This window comes from Drosophila montana, unplaced genomic scaffold, assembly GCF_035044405.1.
Source record: "Drosophila montana isolate Dmon_TW-CO22-7 unplaced genomic scaffold, ASM3504440v1 contig_3833_1, whole genome shotgun sequence".
In the NCBI taxonomy this organism is placed as follows: domain Eukaryota; kingdom Metazoa; phylum Arthropoda; class Insecta; order Diptera; family Drosophilidae; genus Drosophila; species Drosophila montana.
Genome location: NW_026998704.1, coordinates 2,751,113 through 2,777,720, shown reverse-complemented (window position 1 = coordinate 2,777,720; position 26,608 = coordinate 2,751,113). Strand labels below are relative to the sequence as shown.

The following is a 26,608-nucleotide window of genomic DNA, read 5'->3' as shown; positions in this document are numbered from 1 at the left end:
AACTGTAGAGAAATTATTTTTGCATGCAGCAAAAGGAGTATTAGAGATCATTAGTAGAGTAGAGAATACGTAATTTGCTAGAAATACGCCCCGAGAATATGCGCTCCTCTCTGTAAGATCGACAAACTAAGCTGCTTACCATTACCATAGTATTTTTGTATTTATAAAGCATATAGAATTCATGTGAATATCAATTTTTGCCTAAAAGTACATTAGTTTTTTTTTCAAATTAATCATGTTCCATACTCCGTAAACATTTACAAATTTCAGTTTTGTTCGCCTAATAAACTCAGTAGCTGCGATTGTGTTTAGGTTTGCCAAGCAGATCAGTCGAAATGAATGGTTCAAGGGGTTAGGGACTCTAAGATTCTTCCAAAATTGATTTACTGCTCAGAATCTCAGAAATGGCATATTGACGGATTGTGTTCGGGAAGATTTCTCAAATAGTTTGAATTCAAAGTTTCGTGCAAGGCGGCATATTTTTAATGCAACATTTTATTAGTATTAATACTCAAATAGTTTTATTGTTTAAGTCTATCATCATTTACTTATTATTTCATAATTTTTGATTTAACATTTATTTATTTTATTATTTACATCATTCATTTACTTATTTTATTATGTATTTATAAATAGTATTATTTTAGACATCTACATTTATTTATTTTATTATTTACATAAATATTGTAATATTCTTACAGGCATCTAAGTACTCACAAATTTTCTAATGCACTATTCTCCCCCTTCGTAGGCATTGCTGTGCAGACCATTCTTACCATTCCGGTGAGCCCACAGATTCCCACCAGCGAACAGTTTCTACCCAACGCATTCGGCGCTTTTGCCAGCTATCAGCAGCAACAGCAGCAGCAACAGCAACAACAACATCAACAGCAGCAGCAGCAGCAGCAACGCGAACAACAACGCGAACTTTTGGCTCCTCCGCTGGCTGCGCTGCAGCATGGGCCAGCCTTGCCGCAATTGGCGCAGACACCCACGAATTTACTGAAGCCTAATCTCTTTTCCACGGGCGTGCAGCAGTTGCTGACGGCGCTGCATCCGGAGCTATTTGCAGCCGCTGCCGCCAATCACCAGCAGCAGCAGCGCGAACGGGAACGCGAGCAGCAGCAGCAACAATTGGCGGCAGCAGCAGCCGCCGCAGCCGCGGCGAGCCACTTGCCACATGCCCACCTGGCCGCTGACATGCGTCGCTCCGCGGAGCGGACACCGCCCTCTGGCTCACCCACTGTGGGCAGTCCGGCGCTGCCGACGAAACAACCACCACCACCGCCACCGCCGGCTGCGGCGTTCTTGCTGCAACAGCAGCTGCACATCAAGCCTGAGACGCAAACGCACCTGCATCATCATCATCATCTGCACGGCACGACGACGGCAGCGTCAGCGGCACATCCACAGATAAGCTTGCGGCATCCGGATGAGCTGACGGCTCCGCAGCTGGAACTGAAGCCGCTGGAGCTGAACAGCAGCAGCAGCGTCTCGCCGCCCTCGTTGCCGCCTTCAGCTGCCCTGGCGCGACATCATTTTGGGCACAATTTGCGCAGTGCGGCAGGCTCTTCGCCCAAGCACAGTCCAGGACGCGGCTCCTCCGGGGCAACAGGCATGAATCTCAGCCAGCACCATGAACGGCTCGATCGACGCTCGCACACGCCCACTGCGACGGCCACGAGGACAAGCTCCGGCCTAAGCACATCCAGCGCTGCGTCGGTGCATCATTTGCCGCATGAGCGAGGAGCGGGCAATCTGCTCAGTGGACGCCTGACGCCCACTGTGTCCACTCCAACCGCCATCTGCAGCAGCAGCAATGAAAGAGGCTACTCATCTCCACTGTTCCGCTCACACTCGCCGCCCGTGCACGCCTTGAACATGGGCAGCTCGCCGCGACTGGAGCGCGACTATCTGGGCAATGGACCAAGTTTGAGCGGTGGCTCCAGCGGAGCCTCAGCCGCGGCCACCAACTGCACAGCGACGGCAACGGCGTCCAGCTCCACGGGCAGCGTACTTAGCAGCATCAATAGGTAAACTTTTGGCAGGAGTTGCACTTTGAATGGATTATCTAAGCGCCTGCCGTCTTCTCCTCCCCTAGACTAAACGCCTCCAACGGCGAGCTAACCATCACCAAATCTTTGGGCCCGCCGACGGCTACTGCCACGCGTGCCTCATCCGCCTCACCGCGGGACGATTCACCCTTGCCAGGGCCATCCACATCAGGGGTTTCTCTAATGCAGCCTTTGAAGCTGAGCCCCTCTTCGCGCAGCGAGCCGCCACATCTGTCGCCCAATGGGAACGACAATGACAACGACCTGCTTATGGATTCACCGAGTGAGTAAAGATCGACTCTTTTTCCATATTTTTGCTATAAGATTAGTTAACTTTTAGCTGCCTGTCGACATAAAACTAAATATTCAGCGCGTTATTATTTAAGTGCCTGATGCTTCTATCAATTTATTTTATTGATTTTTGTGCAATGAAGTTTCCAGTTCCAAAAAAGGCTTCACATATTTCGTGAAACTCTTTAAATCGTTTTCAAGTCTAGTTAGTAAATAAATGAAGCATAAAAATTATATTTATTCTATACAATTGTCATCTCCAGTAGATATTTTGGCTTAAGGCAGACACCTGGAGAATATTTCCAATGCATCAATCAAATATAAAGAAAGATAAAGTCACGAATATAGATGATTCAAGTTCAAGAGTTATTTGCAATTTTAAACTATTTATTTAGTTATAACTACTAAGAATCTTAGAGTTTAAAGCTGACTGTAAGCCCTAAGGGGAAATCTAGAGCCCGATGCTGGTCATGGTTGCAAATTCAACAAAAATGGTCATTGGTTAAGATCAAGGTTCAAGCTAATGCAATGTCTTTGGTTTTCGTACTTGAACCTGGTTTCCTACAATGTTTTGGTTCAAACAATTTTACAAATAGAAAGAGTTTATTTAGGAATTACACTCTCTCATAACTAGTTTGTTTATTTAAAAAACCAGATCTTTTGCATTTTAATGGATTTGAATTAAGGTTAAGAGTCAAGTTAAGGGCCTCTGGTGAAAGTCTGGAGAGTGTTTAGTTCTCTTTTGTATATACATTTTATTAGTTTGCTAATAATCTCCCGACTCATTCATGCCAGCTAATCGCAGCAACTTGGGGAAACGCCTTCTGACAGGCTGTTGCTTCAGATTTGTTTCTTATTCCCCCGGACTTGTTACCGACGCGTGACAGGTTCAACTCTGCTGCTAATTTGGCTAACACTTTCGGCTGACATCTTTCAACTTTTGGCAACGCGTTGCAAAATCTTTGGCTAGAGTTTTGTGCGGCGCTCGTCAAGCAGCTCGCGGCTGCATCAATTATGGACCATCTTCTGGGAAGTCGTGTAAATGCACAGCGAAACTTTTGCACACATGCGACGCGGTCCGGGCCAGAACTAGCTGCTCGATAAGGCCTGTTGCTGCGCCCCCTTCCTCCACCGCTGTAAACTTGGGGCGCATTTTCTTTTAGAAATTATATAAAATCCTGTTAACTTGTTAGGGCTTGTTTTCATTTAAAACGCAGTCAAAGTTTTATTTCTGTTGCTGCTCTCGAATTGCGTTAATTAATGTTGAAAAAGTTGCCGAAAATGACTAACTCCTTATAAGTGTGTGTGTGCGTTTGTGTGTGTGTGTGTGTGTGTGTGTGTGTATTTATATCACTCATACGCCACGCTGCACACGACCTTTTGGGGCTAGCTCTTAAAATATCAAATCATCAGGGAACTGCATCAATTCAACATTATCAACAAGCAGCAAAAGCAGCAACTCCAATTGAGCTTTTCACCTGGCACTCGAATTTCATGCACCCTAATCCCAGCTCTGTGCTCATTGAGCATTACATGATGAGTGTGTGTGTCTCTCTGTGTGTTTGTGTGCGTGTGTATTTCTGAGTCTTCAAAATGCTGACTAATTGTGTAAGCAAATATTTATGTTTTCTGTTGGGTTCTTTTTTGTTCTATTTTGGATAGATAACAAATCCTTTTTCGAACCTTTTTTAAATAATTTTGCGAGATTTATTTATTTCATTTTATTTTAATTTAAAATATATTGAAGAGGTAAAAGCGAAAAAGGCTTGACGAAGTTTTTGAGAATTAAGATTTTATTTATGCAAATTAACCAATTTTTCAAGTTAAATAAACTAAAGCTTTCTTAAACGTAAGCACTCCTTAATTTTTGGAGCCCGTGTCAATTAATGTTCCGCTCGCTAGCAAAAACCAATGTAGTATGTATGCGTGCATGTGTACGTTGTGGTAGCAGCTCGCTAAGACCTTAATTGAAACTTTGGATGCATTAAAAATGCAATCAGCACAACAAGAAGGCAAAGCCAAGCCCCAGGCAGAGCCAAAGGCAGAGCAAAGGCATCAGCTAAACCATCAGCTAACAGGTTTAGTACCACGTAGCGTACGTAGTCTCAATTGCATTGGGGGATCGTTTGCTGCTGCTTCTTTGGCCACTTGCGACTTCGTACTTGATGGCAGCTCTCTAGTGTCGCATCGCATACAAATTGCAGACAATATGCAGCTTAATTACTACTAATTGATGCATACAAAAACTTAAGATGTTTTCGTATTTAATGACATATTTCACTTCTCGAAGCCAAACAAACAACAAAGACGGCGACGACAGCAGCCCAAGTTATGGCTTGGCAAGGATTCAGGCAAGGATAACACTGGGGCTGGCTCTTGCTCGGGGTCTGGGTCTGGGTCTGGGTGTGGGGAGGCGCATCTTAATTACCGCTAAAGCTGGGCTGCAGTTACAGTCAAGTGAATGGCTTTGGTTTGGCTTGCTGCCACGCCGCCTGCTGATGGTGTCCTCTGTCTTCTGTCCTCGTCCTCGTCCTCGTCCTCGTCCTCGTTCTCGTCGTCGTCTCCTTGTTGTCGCTTGCATATCATTAATAAATAAATCAAATTTCTGTGCGTATAGTTTGGCGCAGCAACAACAGCTGCTAACAAATTAGGCATATAAAGGCAATAAGTTTTGCCCGCCTTGCCTAATAGACAAGCATAACAAGAGCTAAGTGACAGGGCAATAAAAACAAAAACAACAACATCCGCATCCAAGTTCCTTCCCGGGAAATATGGCAAATGAGTTTTATCCATTTACCTGCGACACTCTAATAATATTTCGCAATTACCGCAATTAACTGTAATTAAGAGCCGCGACTCGGAGGCAATTTATGTTGTCATTTCGCATTGGCAGTTATTACCTTGAACCGGGCTCGTTAAGAGACTGTCCGTGAGGCAGACGACGAGTTAAACTGTTTGACAGTCGGTTCGACTAACAGGCCGCCATTTTAGCTTAGCATTTAAGTAACGTTAGCAAAGTAACGGTCGCTTATCTCGCCCTCTTGACTTTAACCCTTCAACTGAACGCTATTTTGCAGATGAACCCACCATCAATCAGGCCACCACCAATGTGGTCGATGGCATTGACCTGGATGAGATCAAGGAGTTCGCCAAGGCATTCAAGTTGAGGCGCCTCTCGCTGGGCCTCACCCAGACCCAGGTGGGGCAGGCTCTATCGGTAACCGAGGGACCCGCGTACAGCCAGAGTGCCATTTGCAGGTGAGCTATGAATAGAGGACACGTTACATACGTATCTAATGTACAAATTATCTTAAAATATATTTATTTTGTTTATAAAAGGAGATATACATTAAAGTCAAGTCTGTTAGCAAAAAATAATAAATAGCTTAAAAGCATTTTAGATTAAATTACGAAAGAATTTTAATTCTGTTTGATAGTATTCAAGCACGTTCGAGTATTAGCTGGTCAATCAATCGAATTTTTTATTACACTCAGAGCAAAATCTATTAAATACAACTTAACATCAAATTATTATGTGAGCCTTAAGTGTTAAGTATTTAGTGATATACAAACTGTAAAAGCTTTACAATAGTCTTTCTTTATATAAAATAATGTATTTATTATTTACCAAATTTGTAAATAAAGTTTACTTAAAATTATTTAAACTTGAGGACAAAAAGAGCCTAGGAAATCCATTGAGTAAATACATTTTTATAATTTATCAAAAAAACTGAAAATTTGCATTGTATCGAAACAAATTGAAAACGCTTTAGTTTTAATTAGTTTTATAATATTTCTGGAACCATTTTTAGAGTGCCAGGACATTTTGAACAAGCTATTAAAAGTAAATATATATACACAAATATATATATATTTATATATACATATATTGTATGTATTAGTATTAATATATCGAACATAATGCTTAATTAGTTAATTATTTAAACAAGTGACAACAAAAATAATGCGAAATTTATTTTATTTATTTTATTTGTTTATTTTGACATCGCCAAATCGCCAACCGTCTCTCCTTCTTCACACTACCGTTTCACAACTCGCTGTCAACCGACTGTCTAAACCCCACGTCAACCGTTAACCGTCAAACGCCAAATGTCAAATGTCAAATGGCAAATACCAATATGCAAGCAGTGCACTCGCTGCGCAGATGTATGCCGCTCAACTGTCGACGCAACAACAGAACATGTATGTGTGTGTGCATCAGTGTGTGCATCTGTGTGTGCATCTGTGTGTGCATCTGTGTGTGTGTGTGTGAGTGCGTGAAAGAAACTTAACTAAAGTGCAAGAGCTCATTTTGTTTACATTTTCTTTTTGTATTTATATGTTATATAAGTATGCGCTTTTCCAACACCATCTAATCAAATTGGCCAGGGCATTGCCAATGAGCAATTTTAGCAGCTTTCAACAACAAATTTTGTATGTTTTTTGTAAAGCCAAAAGAAAGATAAAGTATGCTACTTGACAATGTCCTGGCACTTTAGTTACGTTTCTCTTACGTTAATCCAATTAGCGCATACAGACATTCGGTGTGTTACTAAGATACTCTATCTATATACCATGTAGGTTCGAGAAACTCGACATCACACCAAAGAGTGCACAGAAAATCAAGCCCGTCTTGGAGCGCTGGATGAAGGAGGCCGAAGAGAGGTGAGAGTATGGAGGCAGTTCCACGCAACGTCTAACCATACAATGGGCAGCCCAACTAAACTATATCTATCTCTATATACTCCCCGAAGCAGTCACTGGAATCGCTACAAGTCCGGCCAGAACCATCTGACAGACTACATTGGCGTGGAGCCCTCGAAGAAGCGCAAGCGTCGCACCTCGTTCACACCTCAGGCACTGGAGCTGCTGAACGCGCACTTTGAGCGCAATACGCATCCATCGGGTGAGTGGTAACTTTCAGTTGACCAAAACGAATAGCCAACATTTGGACTTGCCCTTAATGCAAATTCTATTCTCATTATGGCTTAGGCACCGAAATAACTGGCCTGGCCCATCAGCTGGGCTACGAACGCGAAGTGATTCGCATTTGGTTCTGCAACAAGCGGCAGGCCCTGAAGAACACTGTGCGCATGATGTCCAAGGGCATGGTCTAGTAGGGCGTGTACATATAGAGGCCTGCTATATACTGTATATAGTTTGTGTGTATTTTGTGATAGTTTTAAACACTTAGCGTTTAGTTTCTAGGCCATGTAAAGTAAAAGCTGTGTCATAGCATTTACAGTAAATGTCAGCAAATGTCAAACGCCCCCTTCCCCCCACACTCCACACACCACACTCCACCACACTCAACAAAATTAAATACAACCATGTACTATTTATGACTAACATTATGGACTAACATTTATCATATCCGAAAAAGTCTAAAAGTAGTCTAAAGTCTCAAGTCTACAGGCGCAGACCTTTGCGGATTTTAGGGCCTATTTTATGATATTGATGTGCCATTCCAAAAATTAAAATACAAAACAAAAAATAATTATATATATATATATATATAAATGGGATAGTATATGTATAACAAATTCACAACTAGAGATTTACATTTATCAATTTGTATGGCTAAGCGCAAAACCAAAATGTCAAAAAAAAAGAAGAAGAAGAAGAAGCAAAATGACACAAGTAAACAAATTCTTTATAAATCGTAAGCTCTTTGATTTAAAAAATAATTGCATTTAATGCGTTGGCTATATTAATATAACGTGTATACTAAAGTGTATTTTATTTAAACAATTTATAAACAAATTATAAACTCTAGCAATTAACGATTCTCATTTGGCCATCAAACCCCTCTAGCCCATAAACAAGCAACCCACTAAAATGTATGGCAGCGCACTAAAAATCTAGAATAAGCAAATTTATGTAGCAATTGTCGACAGCCCAGAACAAAAAATTAAATACAAGAACAAACGTATTTCAATTGCAAAATTCAAATGGTACACAAGAACAAACAAAATCATGAAAAACTGAAAACAAAAAAAAATATTTAAATAATTGTAATAAAAAACCAACATAATTAAAAATATGAATCTTCTTTGCGTTTTATTTTTAAAATAGATTGCTAATAGATTTGAATGAACAAATGTTTTAAGAACCGAACCAATTTTTGCTAGAATTGTGTAATTTTATATGAGCTATTAGAAGTAGTAACTATAACCTTATCCCAATCCTTTCGCTTGGTAAAGTTCATCACTGATCGATTCCAGCGCATATTAAAAAATGCATACTTTTTAATCGATTCATACGCCTTTGCGAAACTCCCATTGTTATATATTTTTGTTTTGCAAATTACTGAATTATATTAATTTTGAATAAAGACAGATTTCCATTTGCAAACGTATACATTTAATAAAAAACATTGAAGTAAAAACTTAAAAAATAGTTGTTTATTACTAATTACATTGTTCCTAATTGCTCTTAGTGTAGTCTGGCAATATCACATCAATTAAGATTAACATGGCAGAGTGAATCAATCGCTTAACATGGCTTCCAAGTTCTTTTGTTTTTGCCACACGCGATACTCTATCAGACCATATCTGTAAATAATATAGGGATTTTAAAAATGACATTACGTGGGTCTATTCAAAAAGTAAAACTCACCCCACGCAGCCCACAAGCATGGCGCACATCAGAATTATCAGTTTAGTGGACGTGCACAGCTGTGAGCTGATGACGTAGCCAATTACCGAACCGGTGCTCTCCCATAAACGAAAGTTGCTGTACGCGGCAATCAGGTGGTTGGGAAACAGAATGCCATAAAACGCTGTAAAGAAACGTTAGCAGCGCTGAGCAAAAGTTAACGAAAGCTCTGGCACTTACCATTGACAACAACCAGCCAGACGCCATCGCAGATACCCCAAATGGCCGCAAAGGCGCAGTAGGTCAGATAATCACCCTCGCGCGCCTCCCAGCTGTACATGTAGGCCAGCAGGCAGAGATTTAACACCGCACAGATGGCCGCCAGTGTGACGCGTCCGATGCGCTCCACCAAGGCGCCGGCAATGCCAGCGGCAATCGCATTGGCAATGCCAAAGCATATCATTGCGAATCCAATTTTGGAAATGCCCCATCCACAGGCCACAAACGACTATGGTGAATAAGAGGCAGGGAATTTAGTTGGGTTGCGCACCCGGCTAAGCTCTAAAGCTCACTTACCCGTGTAAAGTCCACGGCCAGGAATGCCTCCTCCAGGCCAATGAACATGGTAATGGGCAGCATGAGTATCTGGCGGCGTTTGCGCAGCAGATTGATTGTCACCGTCAACAGCCTCAGGCCAGAGATGCCATCGCCAGTGTCGCCGCGCTTAACGCCGTAGCTGAAAGTTGCGGAAGATGATATTTTATTCGTAAGATACAAATGCAAGTCAGATACATTTATAAATCAGAAAGTATTCCAATCTTACCGCTTCAGCGAGCTAACGCCAAAGATCATCATGACCACAGCGCCGGCCATGCACGTGAGGAATATGGAGTTGAGCAGCTGAATTTGTTCGGGCGCGGGTGGCACCAGATTGGGATTCACCTCGGCACCAATGCCGGGGCAAAAGCGGGCGCCGCACAGCTCGCCCACGCGACTAATGCTCGCCTCCAGCGGCTCCATTTCCAGGCTCTCGTTTGCTGGCGTTGTCGCTGCACCAGCGCTGAGTGTGAGCACCGAGGAGGATATGAGATTGCCCCAGACCTGGGCCATTTGGTAGAATATGAAGAACAGGCCAAAGAACTTAACCGTGTTCACATCCTTGCGAGAGCTGCTGCCGCGCACCTGCGTCAGTGCCTCGGAGACGGTGGACAGATATGTGCACTTGGAGCACCACAGCGGACCACCGCCAAAGCCCACCATCAAGGCGGCCGGGATGAGCGTTTCGAAGCGCGGATAGAACTGGGCGGCTATATAGGGCATGTAGGCGAACAGGGCCAGGGCCATGGTCAGCCGGCAGCCGAACCAACTGTTGATTAGAGTAAGTGGTAAAGCTTTAGTGTGTTGTCCATTTGTTTTGGCCCAGTGGGCCAGCCAGGCAGGAAGTGAACAGCCAAGCAGCTGCCCCAAGGACGGCCATAAATCTAAATAAATCGAGTTAACTGATTAAAGTTGCCACGGCCAGCATTTTCGGGCCGTCGGCTGGCGCGCGTGCCTGGAATAAGTCAAACGGGTCGGAAAAATGTGTCGAAACATGTGCGGGAGGGCAGCTACAAACGTTTTCTATAAATTAGCGATTTGTTTAAATGTCAGCCAAAACAAAATGGTCGCCAGCCAAGGGGCGAAACGGCGAAAGGATGCAAAGACAGGCAACAAGGGCAAAGAGAACGCTCGGAAAGGCTCTGACATATTGGCCACGCCCCCAACTCCCAAGCTCCTTCCGTTGACATTTAGCAGTCAAGCGCTTTGGGACGCAGCCAAAGTATTAACTGCTGACTGCTGACTGTTGACTGCTTTTCTGACTGTAGCATCTGCATAAAATTGCCATAAAAGCGCCACGCAATTGCCAAACATTTATGGCAATGCCGAAAATTTATGTCTAAGCACCACTCCAGCCCTGGCGTATGGAAGCAATTATTTGACAATGAGACTGTCTTTCAGATTTGAAATAAAACTGTTGGGATTTTTAAAGCTTTAGCTCATAAATGTAAAATGGGGTTAAAAACCGTTCGAATATGAGTGCTGCTGATAGTCTTGTTAGATCTGTAGATAAGACACCCTTCTATGCGATTCTCATCGATTCAAGGAAAAACTAAACAGCTCTGTGTCACTCGCGCTGTCTGCCTCCCTGTTACTTTATGGCTGTTTCATTTAAGTATGATAATATATCTAATGAGGGGGACTTATTTGAATGCAAGTGTCTAGTAATTTGGCCTTTTGGTTTTTATAGAGTACATTTTTGAAGGAACTTGCCTTCTAGTGCAATGGGTATATAGAATCAACAGATGCATTATCATATTTAGTCATTTTAAATGTTTGCATAAAGCCCACAGTTGCGAAAAACAATCGATGCAGAGATCGATATTCTCGATAATTAGGCCGTTTGGCAACACTATAATATGCAGATAGTTATGGAAAATGGCATAGAATTCTATATTATATATGTACACAAAGTGCTTGGTCCTTGTTTGTATCTTTAATAGGTTCATCTATCTCTCATTATGCTATTTAATTATTACGAACCTATTTTTAAACTACTCCCGGACTAGTCTAAAGCGGTCCGTACCCGTGATTTGTCTGTAATTGCTCACGCATTTTATGGAGTCAATTAGTGAGCGGGGTTTTTGCGATCCACTCATGCGTTAAATGCGGCATAGTTACTCACCTAATCACCGTCATGGGTAAAAATATGTTGGACAGTATGAGAGAGCCATAGATGACGGCAAGCGTTGTAGTGCCCAGCGCCTTGTCCGCATTCACTGAGCTCTGCAGATTCGATGTGCCGTGAAAGGCCGTGAAGTGTATCATAAATGCCAGGCCAATGACAACAACATTTTTGGTTATAATAAACCGCTCTCGTGGCTCATACTGTCGCTGGCTCGGCTTGCTGTCACCATTTGTGCTGCTGGCGGCAACAACGGCCGCGCCAGAGTTGCCATTCGCATGTGCGATGCTCGTGTCCAGTGCCAGCTCCTCGTTGTGTGCGTCCGATGTGTCTTTCGGGTAGACCATGTTTTACAAATTGGTTTTCTATAATATAGTTTAAAGATAAAAACTCTTTTATTTATCTTTTACAATGATTATATATTTGTTTATTATATTAGGTTTATATTATAAAAAGGTTTCAAAATAATGTTTAATGTTCTCCCATAACGCTTATATATTCTTATTCATAACGACAAGCTGAGTCCATCTGTTCGTATAAATGAACGCTTCTATCTTTAACTAAAACGACAAGCGACTTCTAATTTGAAATATATATTTCGTTTGCAAGACATAGGCAAAGTTAATTTTGATTTTCGATAGCTTCCTCCATTGTGATAAACGATAAGTATCAAATTTTGATCTGAGAGATCGGAATCATTTTAAGGCCCTCTAGAGTTTTATAAGCAACAATTCCACTGGAAAATATCTTAAAGTTTAGGAAGAGTTTGTGGGATTGATTAAAACATGTGATCTAAATAAAGTCTAAAAATTATTGAATTCATCTTTAAATTTTAAGCTGAATTTGTCAATTTTTTCTTCGCTCGTTGCTTACGATATGGTATTCAAAATGGAATCCCCTGTTTCAGCCAATTGATAGCTATTTATTGCGCTCTAAGGAATCTATTATCTCTTTGTTTTTATTCAAAAGCGCACAACTTGAAAGCTAGACACATTTCCAATGAAGAGACCAACGACAACAGACACTAAACCGCAAAACACTTGTCGGCACCGGCTTGCCATACCCTTACCCCAGCTGCACGAAGGGTATATTAGCTGACGTGTGTGTTTTGTAGCAGTTAGCAGTAGCGTTAGTTAAGTAGGTATACACAGGTTCTCAATAAATCCTGTTCCTGTGCATCCTCGCAACTTGTCAAGCTCCAGAGTCGTGCGCTGTGATACATGATACAGGAAGGGCCTTGGGGTGGGGGTATATCATAGTCAATCGCTTGTCTGCAGCATTGGCGCTTGTTTGGCAATAACTCTGCAGGCGTTACGCCCCCCTGAATGAGAGTGATATAAATTCTTACGTCCTTGCCAGGACCCGGCAGGCAGCCCGGCTGCCTCGGCTTGGCTTGGCTACGTTTCAGTATCAAGGACGAAGTCTGCGACTGCCGCCTCTAATCCTTTAGGCAGCGCCACAGCACGTAGCCCAGGCTTCAGCGTAAATTTATGCCTGTCTACGCCCACACACTGAAGGGAAGCCCAACACACACCCACACACACGCATACAGAAAGAGAAGCAGCCTGCCGGAGTCTGTTTGGCCAAGACTGAAAATTCGGCTCGACTTGTTTGATTTCGCGATGCCAACGACACTTTTGTGCAAATTTAGCACCTTTGATAAAGTTAAAGGTTTGTTTGCCAGCCGCTGAGTGGCTTCCCACGCGGCCGTAAAGTGTGTTGATATTTTAGAAGGGCAATGATTTTGATTTAACGCACTCGCACGACTCCTGCCCCGCCCCAGAGAACTTGATTGAATTGAGTATCCGGCTCGGGAGCGTGCGCTGACACCCCTGGGCGCCACAGCCGGCAGCGGGTAACTTACCAAAATGTTTTCCAAGATTTTTGGCAGCGTGATAAGCGAGTTAAATAATCAAGGGAAATTGATTCGGAATACCTTGGGGCGTGACAGCAACAAATATTAATTGCCGCAATTTAAAATCAGCCAAACTTGAATTAATCTCCAAATGAAGCGAGAGCGTTGCCAACAATTTCTGAACTCTTGATAGGCAATTAACTTGGCCCAAACGCTGCCCGTAAATCACTTTTATGAGCCATTTCCCAGCGCCTAACCCCCTGCATTAATCATACGCAGCGTTGATCGATTGTAGTAGAGTTGGGTCCTTGCATGCAACTAATTGGAATCATGAAGTGCACTTAGCAAACACGTCTATTCCGCTGAACCTAGTCCATGCTAATGTGCAACAAATGCATTATTGATTACACACATTCGTAACTCTAATTACATATACATTGAGTACACATGCTTTCCATTTATTCGAGGCCCAATTGTGAAAGCAATCGGAAAAGGATTTATTTCGGAATTGTTTACCTTAACACGAATAAATTATAGTTTGGAAAGTGACCTTAGCAGACCAGCATCTATACACCAATTATTATTTAAAAATATAATTAAACGCGAAAGAAAATATATCTTCGGCACACCGCAGATTAAATACTCTTGTATACATTTCAATTTGGCAGATATGTGAGCATGGTGATGCTCGAAAATGCTGAGTTTGATGAAAATATCAATAAAAAACAGAATATTTTGCCATATATGAACCTACTTTCGACCGATCGCTCCTAAGGCAGTTATATGATATGGTGGTCCGATATTAATGAAACGTACAATTACCGAGTTTGGCTAAGTTATCTTGAAAAATAATACAGCTGTTTACATAAGTACTTAATTTTCGAACGATCGTTCCTATAGCAGCTATAAGAAATAGTTTTTCAATGCGGCCTGTTTCACATTCACTTCCTGAAACAGAATGTCGGACCTATGCATCTATCTATCTCCTATGGGAGATAATTTCGCATAGGAACACACAGACGGACAGACGGACATGCCTATATCCACTCGGCTGTTGATGCTGATCTAGAATGTATGTACTTTATGAGGATGGAGATATATCCTTCTATGCGTTACACACTTCATAACAATATAATAATACCCTCTACAAGGGTATAATTAATAAATCTGTGCATCTGTTATTCAAATTTGACCATTAAATTGGCACTTTTAAATTTTTTTATTAATGGTCGACAAAACGACTGAATAAAAATATTAAAAGCTTAAAAACTGCACAATTATCATGTATATAATTTTTAATTTGAAAGTTTGCAATTATTATTGTGAAGCAAAGCCTTTATCAGCAGTCCAGCAGCGTTTAGCATAAAATAACAATAAAAATTCCCAAATCACTAAGCAACCAGCCATACACACACCCACACACACAGAGATATGCGCAGCCATTTGGAGCGACAAAATTGAAGCCACGAGACACCATTAAAAATAAAAGTTTTTATGGTTTGTTGACAGCTCACGCGACGCAGACATAAAATTTAACACATGCCTGCCAATTGGCCGACATATTTGGCTGGGCTGAACAAGCTGCTGGGGCCTCGTCCATCATCTAAATGGAAATCAAGCATAATCACCGAATGGTGAGGCAAATGTGACAGCCATTTTTACTATCCACTCTCTAAGTGGGGCATAAAACAATGAAACCTGGCGCTGGACCCGGCCGGACTTGGTCCTTTTGCTCAAAATTTGTGTCATAAAATGGCGTCCAGCTTGTGGCTAAGCGTGTGTATGTTTGTGTGTGTGAGAGCCCGATAACAAGAATTTGTTGGTATTTGCTTTATGTTTGGGTTTTATGTGGCGCCCCACAATAATTTGATTAAACTGTCGGAGTCCACGACCCACTTTTTAGCGGACTTTTAAACCCCGGAATTGTGTGCACATGAGATACGAGACGAGCTCCACACAGACATATTTATTTTGTATTCCCGGTACTGAGGAGTAACATTATTATGAACTGCTGCTCTGAGAATCATGAATTTCTGTTGAATAAATTAACCGTTTGATTGCCCATTCGACTGGCAATCGACTTTCCTGGAAGCTGCTCTGACAACAGCCTCGGCTGACCCACAAGCAAAGTAGAGCAGCAGCTGGCCAACAGCTAATCAATCACTGGCCAAATTAAAAAGAAAACAACAGGAAGAATGCCAACAAAAAAAAAAGCAGCAAGTCAGCCGAAGAGAAAAACAAATACTTTGACTTGTGGCACAGGCCGGGCAAATGCATACATACATATGTATTACAGGCGCCCGAAAAAATGTCGGTAATTAAGCCCATAACTAGGCACTCAACAACACGTGTCGAGTTTAGCAACAACAGTAAGATCTATCATACATACATATATAATATATATATATAAATTAATATACATATTTGGGTTCAATCATGCACAAGAAAAACAAACACAAGTGACTCGAATACATCACGAAATGACTGGGCAACAAACAAATCATTTGCTTGACCAGCTCATTAGAAACAACAATAAAATTTGAATCGCGCCCGAAAGCAGGCAACACAAATTTTCCCATAATCCCATACATTCTCAATTACAGTTTATCTGCGGTTTGCAGACATTGAGCAGATGTGGTGTATATTTCGAGACTCTTCTTCTTCTTACTAACCTTATTGTAGGTCGATTGTTTCGACTAGACATATATATTAATAATGAAAATGATACACAAAGTTCGTCACAACAACACGAATTTCATGGCGATTGCAACTAGACGAAGAATTCGCTTGCAAAAAATACGTTTGTAGTTTTTTCCCAAAGTTATTCAAATAATTTTTTGTGCATTTTTCTCCGAATTTCAATCAAGGGTTTTGTGCTTGTCAAAACGGTTTGCCCTGACAAAAAAAAGTAATCACAAATGTTTTGAATAGGTTCTCACACGGAAAGCAAGAACAATAATAATTTGGTATAGTGCACGACTAGCTGCTACCCTGTAATTGGTATATATTGGTGTTTTAAAAAAGTGAGAATATCTCATAAAAAAGTTACATTTCGATAGAAGCATTAATAAAAAAGTGAATATCAGTTAGAAAGAACTTATATTTTATATATTAAGATATTGTCAATCATTCTATATAGAACCTAGGGAAAAAACAACAATATGCCCTTGGACAAAGCTTTCTTCAAAACATTTTAATTTTAATCTTTAAGCATAGGTCCAGGTCACACCTTTAACGAGAAGAATGAGTATGAAATATGAAAGCTAGCTTTGAGAAAAAACAGTTGACACCAATTGTAGCAGCTATTGTTCTAAGGAAATGATATATGTATATCGATACATATATAATGTGTGCATGGGTGCCTGCCGATATTTTGCTGCTTGTTGGGCTGGCCTGTGGAGGCTGTGACTACATTTGATTTGCCGGCATTGCAAGCCGGCAGTTGCTGTATGCAGCCATTCGACATAAAAGAGTTTTTAATTTGAGACATCAAAGAGGAGCGCGCAGTCGTCAAAGATATCTCGATGCAGTGCGTCAGGTGCAAACAAAACACATCAAACCAAACAATGGAAACTTTTGTTTGCATTGCCAAAAAAACAAAAAAAAAAAAAAATAAAAATGAAGTAGAAAATAAAACGATGCTTGTTGCCATGAAAACTTACTTTGTGTGCTAACCAGGCGGCCAGGTCACGCCTCTTGCGCACGGCAACATTGTAAGAATGGCAGCAAGCAAGGCGGCAGGCGAGTGGGCGGGGCATAGAACAAAGTTGTCCAAAAAATTAAGCAAAAAGTTTTTGGGTGCCGCTTACCAAAAATGAAAAACAATTTCAATGCCAGAACATCGAGGCTAGAGCATAAATCTTGCCAATGCCTGCCAAGCGAATGCTGCTGCTGCTGCTGCTGGGATTTCTTTTGTGCCGCCGCGGGAGATGCCACATTTTTACAGCATACTCTTGGCGAAATTGTTTTATTGCCCAGTGAGTAACTCGGGTAACTTGCCTTAGACCAAATAGTAGAGACTACATGAGTTATGTTATTTTTTCATCTCAAAGCCAAAAACAAAAAGCCAAACAAAAACAAAAATCAGTTAACAAAGATGTATTACAGAACCATATAAAGGTGGAATTTACTCAATTGTGCGCTGCTGAGAACACAGCTAATAGCATCTATTTTACATTTGAGCATTTATAGATATTGTAGATGCTTGCATCTAGATCTGAGCCAGTCTCACTTTGCCCCACTGTGCGACTTTGCAACGTGCAATGGCTTGTGTACTTTATTTACATGCCTATGCGCTAGCTCCGGCAAATCTTTTATTGTTGCTTTGAGTACGCGATAATTTAGTTTATGCTTTGCCATTTCCTAATGAGCCATGCCCACAAAGTCAGTTCCGCGATTTGGCGCCCAGCATGAACGCAACTCCCGCACATATGCGCATTTTATGAAACAAAAAAATCAATGCCAGAATTTTTGCGAGGAGTTAAAGGCCCGAATGCGGCGTCGTCAGCCAGTCAATCATAAATTTATAATGCCTTCAAAACCTATAAGCATTTTTATGTTTATCACCTACCCCCCGCACGAATAAGCAGAGCTACTTAGGAGACTGCGCGCGGCTTTTATAGGCCGTGTGCGTGAAACTTTGGCGGAACTTAGCCATAACAAAAATAAACATACAAAGTGTAACGCAAACGTAAACGTTTTTCATTACTTCAGCGGAATTTGAAGGGCAATAAAAATGACAATAATAACTGAGACGGGCTAACGGAAAATCAGACCCAGCCAAAATACTCGTTTATTATGTATTTGAATCGATTTTGGATTTTGGATTTCCAAACAAAATCAAAAGACGTGGTATGCAAGTCGATTCCAGAGATCAGTGCGAGTTCAAAAAGTATAATTTTCCAAGTCGGACCATTTTTAGTTGAATTATAGCAAAAAAACGAAAAATCTTCAAAATTATAACGGCATTTTTTCGCGTTTTTTAAATCGCTCTATCTCGGCCAAAAAAGCCCCGATCTTGGAAAGATTGGTCTCGTTCGACTCGTGGTCACAGCCATTTTCAGCCAACATTGTAATTTTTGCAAAAAAAATAGTAGTTTTTCTCAAATTTTTCTTAGAATTCAGATCTTTTGGTGTCAATCGATAGTCGGGATCCGTACGAGAAGATAGCGGTATATCATTTCGAAATCGGATTGGTACCCGATATTTCATATTTTAATTTTAATTTCAAAAATAAGCCTCAAACGTATTATGTAGACAGCACGAAAGTACGCAGTACTAAAATTCTTTTGATTTGATGTGCGGCATTTCGCTTAAATTTCAACACTGTTGCCTACTCTTTGGCTGCCCAGTTAATATTACTGTGCGCTTGCATTACAGAGCGCTGTTAAAATTTCCCTGCTCTCAGGCCATGTTACTGGCTGTAACAGCTTAAGAGAGTCTTACAGCGACAATGTTGGGGAGACAGAATTTGAAAAGTTTTACGACCCGCTTTGCCAATTTCCGTTATCAAACTGATAAGCGGCTTAAACAAGTTGGCAACAAGCATCGAACATTTTAATGAGGTCGTCGTTTATTGCCAAGTTGGCATAACTATTCAGCGAAATGACTTCAATCAAGTGAAGCTGGAGACGAAAAGTCTTGAAATAGTAGTATTTATTTATAATGTCTTTAAAGCCACTACAAAATCACAAAATATTAATAGTGAAAGAGTTTCTTTTAATAAACTATATTTAATGGCGAAAAGGTGGTGCTAATTTGGGTCAAATGCAGCGTCTTGCAATTCGAAAATGGGTGGAAAACTTGGCTAGCAATAAGCAAAAAGCCTCTCTTCTTTTTTAAGTTATCTGAACCAAACTAATCAAACATTAACTTTGCTAATATATAAGAAAGAAAGTAACTAAAACCGTTTTGCTCCAGTAAAAGCAATTAGTCGCAGGGCCATTCAGGTATAAGGATATCTAGACCAAACTCAGCAATTAAAAGTTTTCTTAAGCTACATAAAGTGCAAGAAGACATTAAAAGTAGTAAAACTATAGAAACAATTAGAATAAAACTTGTAGCGCATCTCCTGCTAATCCTCAAGACTCTGATTAATTCTACTAAATTAATTAAACAAACTTTGATTTATAATTTATTATGTTTACTTCATATTGTAAAGTTGTAGGTTTCAATTAGTTATATTTAAAAAATGTTCAGAATTCGATGTTGGTTTCATTGTTTCCTTAAATTTGTGTGTAACCTGTTATGGGGATGTCATAAAATCCGTAAAGAAAAACAAAATATTTTCGTAAGGTAGTTCCTGTCAAAGATCTCAATATCAAACGAATAAATATAAATTTTATATGTAAAGAGGAACAGCTCTTCATCTAAGGAGTCAGATCTTGTGCAGCTGATGGCAGTCGAAATCCTGTCCAATCTTCCTTCTAAGCTAATTTATATTTTTAACTGCATTCAAGGCATATCTCCATTTCTTAAAAAGAATACAGGCAAATATTATAAATTTATTTCGCTAAACTAGGACTCTTCTAATAGTTTAAGCCCTTAAAATATTGATATTTATCAAAGGCAAAAGCCTGCTTGCCTTTACTCCTTGCCACTAATGTTAATTAATTAATTAAAGTGCAAGTGAGTTGTTCATTAGAAAAATTAAAACTGGTCGAAAGTTGATTGACTATTGGCCAAAAATCACATCGCAACGAGGCATGTGGCAAGCAGCGTGCAACACTCGGCATTGATCAAGCAGCACATATCCATAAAGTGCACCAGCTCAGGAGCAGAGGCAACTGCAACAAAGTATGCTACATTTATGTATGCGTATGCGTATGTGTATGTGTATGTGTGTGCATTGGAGCGCCCACAACTAATTTGCACGTTTGGAAGTTTGCAGCTGGCAACAAAGTGTAATGAAAGATTAGCTAAGCGAGGTAAGCACATGAGGAACATGCAAAACAAATGACAACCGGAAACGGAAACCGAAATGCAAATGGAAATGCAAGTACAAATGTCAACTTACGCATTTGAAATCGAAATTCGAAATGTGCACTTTTCGAACAGGTGCGACGATTAAATTGCAAATGGTCTTCGTATGCCAAATGTCAAAACCAGATAGTTTCTTCATTATGCCTCTGAGCTACAAAACGTTGAGGCATCAAATTGTGCTCTGCACAAGCAATGGCATTGTAATACGGTATGTACAGCAAGGCATAAAAAAGAAGAAACCAATTAGGATGGAACAACATTAAGGATGGCTGGAAATGGATAATAAAATATGAATGCACTATAATTACAAGAAAGCGCTGTCTAACAAAGCACAAAATGGGAGAGTACAGGTGTGAAAGCGCATGCATATAATCCACAAAGTAGTAAAAAGCCACTTTAATGCCACGTTTGTGTACGAGCCACAAAGAAGAATTGGCAATGAGGGTGGACAAAGAATTCGCAAGCCTAAAGTACAAATAAGCGGAGAGAAGAAATGATTTTGTGAGCGCGAGTAAAAGCTATTTGAGCACTTCAAAAGCATGATTTAAATCAAACGTTTACGGATGAGCCACAAGGCAGAATTGGCAAGTGAAATGGTCTAGAGAATTTGTGCTTCAGACCGAATTGTGGCAAGTGCCAAAACGGCAACTCTCTGCTAATGCGAAAAGCCCGCATACTCTGGCTAACCACCGTGAATATTTCTAACAATCGCCAGCGGAAGAGAGTTATTTGCAGCTGCAACTCAGACAAAATAGCCGCCGGAATATTGTGTAAACATTTGCTCAGTTGCAGTTTGTCGTCCTTTTTGTCGCGAGCTGATTCCTAAAGTGGGAGTCCGTACCACAGGCATGTGCCAAGCTCGGGATGCGTGTGTGCATTTGCTGAAGTGTGCGCACAAAAAAACTGGTAGTTTTCCTCTACTTTTTTTATTATTATTTTTTGTAGAGTACTTCCGCTTTGCTGCTCTTTATGTTGCTTATTTTCTGCTCGGCTTTCTTGTCGCTCCCACTGGCTGACTGACTGACTGACTGACTGACTAAGTGAGTGCGTACGAGTATATTCAACTCTGAAACCTGCACTGAATGTGTGCATTGTAGTATTTATCATCGTCTTTTTCGTATATTGTAGTTGTTTGCTTTTGGTGCGACTCTTTCGAGTGTTGTGTAAGAATAAACATTAAGCAGATGTCCTTAAGTCCATTTGACGTATGTTTTTTTCTGCAACGGAAAATGGCTATCCCAGGACTGAGTTGTTCCGTATAATAAATATCTTTTTAAAGCTTTTTATTTCTCTAGGTTTTCGATGTGCTGGTTAAAACTTCAATAGAACTTAAAGTAAGCACACTATCCATCGTGTAGCTCCTCCGACTCACGGGTTCCACTGACCAATGCCAATAAAGATTGAGGATTGACAGCCAAAATAATGTTCGAAATAAACTAACTTTGTCAGTTTGAAAGAGATTGCATGAACATTTAGAACTAAAGCAACCATTCACGAGAGTTTGAGAGAAGCTCGATTCAATTATTTCCGATTTTTATATGCGATTTGGTATTTAAGAATATTCATAATATAATTTTCTATTTTTAATTTACGATTTATTATTTTAACAAATATTTAAACTGATTAAACTAAACTGAACGGAATTAATGTTTCATTTCCTAAACGGTTGTCAAGAAGCAGACAATGAAATGCTTTTAAGATTTTAAGAGAGCGATAGAACTGACTTAACGATTCAATTGTTTTTATTTTTTATACAGCTTTGTGATTAATTTAAATTTCAATTATTCCCCATTCACTTCATACATAAAGAAGTGCGCTGACCTGTACTAACATTTCAAATTCGCTTTTTCGATTTGTGTACCCTATTGTTAAGCATTCCGCGAAGCAATTGATTAACTTTATGCCCAGCAGCTGCCAATAGCCATAATTTGTATTAATATGCTTTGAAAATCCGAGCTACATTGTTGAGCTACAAATCAAGAATCGCAGCTTGTTTATTGCAATGCAAACGAATAACTACAAATGCATGAACACCCCTTCCATGGGTAGGGTGTCAGTAGGGTGTCAGCACGCTAAAAGCGTTGGCAAAATAGTCCAATGGCTAATAGGCAGCTGCGGGAATGGAACGGTTTTTTAATTGGCATTAAATATGCAAAACAAAGGCAGCAACATCGCATTCATGGCATAGCTGAGCGTGAGAAAAGCCAGTCTGGGGATTATCGGCTTTCAATAGATATATATATATATATGTATATATATATTCGATGCTATAGCTGATGCAATTTGTTTGATGGCAGCGATCATCGAGCCACAAGCTCAAATTGCGTAAATTACAACAAACTCAGACCAAAAATGGCTGCGGTGTCAGAATCCCAAGTGTTATTTATGGCAAATGAGCAAATGCGCTGCACAGATTGCAATATGGTCTGGTTGAGAGCGTGTTGATTGGCATAGAGCGTAAGAGATGGACATTTTGATTGCTACATGAACACGCGCACTTGACTAGCACGCACGAACATTTCAAATAAATTGATTAGATTTAACTAATAATATGCTTTGCCATTGCAAAAGGCATTGCTTTTTAAACTATGTGAACCCTAGCGAAACGAAAGACAAAATCATGCTGTCACATATATTCTTGCATTGCTAAATGTACAGATTCGTGTTGGGCTCACTTTAGACACGCATGAGCTAACATCTTGTACACGAGCACGACGCAATGACTTTTCAGCAGAGTTCGCCTATTATCGTGCTTTTTCGTGTCACGAAAAAGTCATTGAGTCACGGCGCTCAGCTCTATGGCCAGAGTAAGAGTCTCGTGCTCGTGCGGCAATCTCGTAACTTAATTTATATGAAAAGGCAGCAACAACATTTGGCACATGCTGCACGCAAAAAGTTTAATGGGGAATGGTGCGCGGCTGGGCTGCAACATGCGTGTGAGTATAACAAGAATTCTGGGGACCAATGTTGCCCCGCCTTTCTTGCCACCTGCCACGTGTGCAGTGCCTGTGCGTGATATTCAAGAAACGAATCACACTTTGCGTTTCCGTTGCGCATTTTAATGAGTTTCTCGTGAACGCGTTGGAGCCCGAGTCAACCGAATGCAAAGAGGCCCTCTTAAAAGTAAACAGCATCAGTTCACAATTTATTATACTACATATTATACTGTACTACTATCTATGGGCGCACGCTTGATTCCAATATATTCCTATTCCCCCACTCATTAACTATGATTGAAGTTGAAGGTCACAAGCTTGCAACATTTTTTGATATTTCACTAATTAAAGCTTTATTATTTCCTCGTTGCGAATTATATATTTACGTATATGATGAAATGGCTAAAAATTACAGCAATTGAAAAATATGATAAAATATGAAAGAATTTTGCTAGTGATGATACCAACTATCGACTATCGGGCAAGGTCGATATAGACAGAATCAACAGTCATCAACAGTATCAGTATTTCCTCTTTCCGAATTCAAGGTTTATGTATGATAACAATGAAGTGATAGACAAATATTACAAAACTATCCACTTTTTGTAGTAATGGTACCAGCTATCGACTTTCAATATTAATATGAGTTAATATTCTCTATAATGTTACAGGAATATAACATTAAAAAAAAATGTACAAAAACAATCGTCTTAAAGTATCAACTATGGAATATGGATCAAGGCCATTTATGATCAAATAAACAGTATATCAAATTGTAAGCACATACATATGTATCCATTAAATAGGAAATAGGGTTTAAGTAAAATAGTTCTAATAGTATATAAAAATAACAAAAAGATAAATGTAGCTTTATGGCAGGAATAAAAATCATAAATTTATATATTCCACGTGAGTTGTTCTTTTGATTCGTATATCTTCTTTACGATATTCCCTTGTAGTCTCTGCAGTCAGCTAAATGATATCATTAAGAATGTGCTCTCGAGCTCTTTAGTTTACCTCGCTTTTTTCTTTATTTTCCACTTGAGAGTCCTCTAACTTAAGTTGGCCACTTAAATTGATTGCAAAATTTGTAAATTAATCGCAATTATTTACCCGCACTTAATTCACTTTTAACGCTTTAAAAGCCATTGCAAAAGTTTTAACTTTGCAACTTTGTAACTCAAACGAAATTTAATGCTGGCCGGAGCTAAATGAAAACCATCAATGTGACCGCCCAGCCACGCCCACGGCCGCCAACGCACATTTCAATTATCATACAATTTTTTGCCTTGCAGCCACGAGTTGTCTTCTTTCCTTCATTTCGCTTTCTGGTGGAGTTCTGAAACGCCCCGTTGTGGCCCATTTGTGCAAATGCTTGGCCAAGGCAGATGCCAGCGAATATGTAATTGAGAAAAGTCTGTACAATCGAAAGCCGCATGCATTTAATTAAAGATTGGTATTTCAGGAATATATCAGAGAATTTTACGCAGATATTTTATTACCAATCAAATGTATGCTAAGAAGAAAAGCCTCGAAAATAACAAGAAAAAGAGCTACCTAATAATAAAAGTGGTATTTGCACACATTTACTAGCCACATTTAAGCCTAATACTATCAAACGTATAACCCTCAATTTAATGTTTATTTTTTCTGCGAAAGAACGAGTAATCAAATGCCGAATTAAAGTTGCGTCTTAATATAAAACTAGAATGTAAATTGCTTATATTATTTGCGGCTTAATGAAGATTTATGCAAATGAGCATTTTCAAATGAAGGCATCGCAAACTATCGAATACAAGCGAAATCAAACTGGAAATTCAACGTCTTACAGATATGGAAGTGAGTTGAAATAAAACACGAGCCCATTGTAAATACTTGATACGCTCTAGAGGGTCGCCCATCTTGTTGTCTGCTTTAATTAAAATTCATTGTAAATATTCCGCATGGGGTAGGTTTGGAACTGCTCTCTTATTTGCAGGGCCCATCCATAACTTACAATTTAAGCGTTTATTCGAATGATGCTTGCTTTTTATTTCACGGACTCTTGATTGTGTGCACAATTGATGCAATTCGCTTTTCGCACTCGTGCGTATACGTGATTTTTTCAGTCCACACTTCACCAGCTATCCAATTATTCAATTTAGTTAGCTTTTGATTTATCGCACTTTGCATTCGAACATTAACCAATTTACCTGTGTTAAACAATTATAAAGAAATCACTTTTCACTTTGTATATATTAATAAAATAGATATCGAACTGGGAGATGACACTCCACGAGATATGCGAGCCGTTCGAGCTGTGGCACTTCGCGGCGAACTGTACCGTTGTCGCGCGCTATTAAAACTGAACTGAAATCTCAAATGGCAAACTTCTAAATATGAAATGACATGGAAATGAATGCGACAGTAACAACAAGAGGGCGGTCTTGCCAGCGGCCAGCAGATCGAGACTGGTTTTGGGCTTAGCTCAGTTCCATCTCTCGGGCTCCCCCTTATTTGCATGCTGCGATTGCCGAGTCGCCGCCCCTGGCGCACGCTTAGTGCAAAGCATTGTTTAGGTATTTGTTTATTTTTTTTTTATTAATAGTTTTTATTGCAGTTCTTTATTTTTAATTTTACCTTGCCACTTGCCACGTCGTGACGCCTTTCGCCACTTGGCGCTTGCCGCTTGGGCGTGTCAATTTAAGAACAAAACGCGGCATCTCAGCGAACTTATCATTCACAATCAGCAGATGCTAACCACAATGTGCGGTTAGCCAAGGGCTGCAGGTGAGCATGTGCGCACATTCGAAGGTTAAGCTCATATCAAGTTTGCACCTGATTACTCATACGCCCTGTGGTTAATCTGGCATCCCACAAAAAGCGCACTTGAACCCGTTTCTCAGCCAAAAGTCATAAACATTTCCACAGGCGAGTGTAATGAACGGATGGATTTATCGGATATGCATTATTTTTGATGGGCCGAGGTCACGTGAGTTGTATCAACTTTTACTATGTGCATTTATTGTTTTGTAGAGTGTAAAATCAGCCTTCTAAATTACATGCAAATGAAAATACGTTTATACTTCTCCATTTAACCTTAACTAAGTAAAATAGCAAACAGATAAGAAAACTACAAGACAAACCATTTGTATTTTGAGATAGCAAAAGATAACAATATATTGACAAACAA

At 40.2% G+C, this 26,608-nt stretch overlaps 2 protein-coding genes across 8 annotated transcripts in view; one reads left to right on the top strand and one right to left on the bottom strand.

Moving 5' to 3' along the window:
* Nucleotides 1-8,386, top strand: part of pdm3 (pou domain motif 3) — a 93,746-nt gene extending 85,360 nt beyond the window's left edge. For 3 of the 6 annotated variants that reach the window (XM_064695872.1, XM_064695876.1, XM_064695877.1), the window contains 7 exons: nt 752-2,033; nt 2,102-2,337; nt 5,423-5,603; nt 6,492-6,548; nt 6,927-7,010; nt 7,100-7,251; nt 7,338-8,386. In XM_064695872.1, coding sequence (XP_064551942.1) covers nt 752-2,033; nt 2,102-2,337; nt 5,423-5,603; nt 6,492-6,548; nt 6,927-7,010; nt 7,100-7,251; nt 7,338-7,462 — 2,117 coding nt within the window. In that variant the 3' untranslated portion in view covers nt 7,463-8,386. The remainder of the gene's footprint in view (nt 1-751; nt 2,034-2,101; nt 2,338-5,422; nt 5,604-6,491; nt 6,549-6,926; nt 7,011-7,099; nt 7,252-7,337) is intronic. The other 3 variants (XM_064695875.1, XM_064695874.1, XM_064695873.1) reach the window with 3 other exon arrangements.
* Nucleotides 8,387-8,691: 305 nt separating this feature from the next.
* LOC135437722 (UNC93-like protein) lies at nt 8,692-25,767 on the bottom strand. Of its 2 annotated transcripts, none has more exons than XM_064695777.1 (7): nt 25,629-25,767; nt 11,665-12,029; nt 9,766-10,308; nt 9,519-9,678; nt 9,183-9,450; nt 8,964-9,126; nt 8,692-8,899 (listed from the first exon to the last, which is right to left on the bottom strand). In XM_064695777.1, the coding sequence occupies exons 2-7, from the start codon at nt 12,009-12,011 to the stop codon at nt 8,833-8,835; spliced, it is 1,548 nt and encodes a 515-aa protein (XP_064551847.1). In that variant the 5' UTR covers nt 12,012-12,029; nt 25,629-25,767; the 3' UTR covers nt 8,692-8,832. The 2 variants fall into 2 exon arrangements, with proteins under 2 accessions (XP_064551847.1, XP_064551848.1); XM_064695778.1 differs by lacking the exon at nt 25,629-25,767 and adding an exon at nt 25,433-25,581.
* Nucleotides 25,768-26,608: the final 841 nt, after the last annotated feature.

Bases quoted from the DNA above. Each gene is read 5' to 3' on its own strand.
- LOC135437722 (XM_064695777.1), bottom strand. From the start codon at position 12,011: ATGGTCTACCCGAAAGACACATCGGACGCACACAACGAGGAGCTGGCA. The intron at 9,451-9,518 runs GTAAGTGAGCTT...TATTCACCATAG, and splicing joins TGGCCGTGGACTTTACACGG to TCGTTTGTGGCCTGTGGATG. The intron at 9,127-9,182 runs GTAAGTGCCAGA...GTTTCTTTACAG, and splicing joins CTGGCTGGTTGTTGTCAATG to CGTTTTATGGCATTCTGTTT.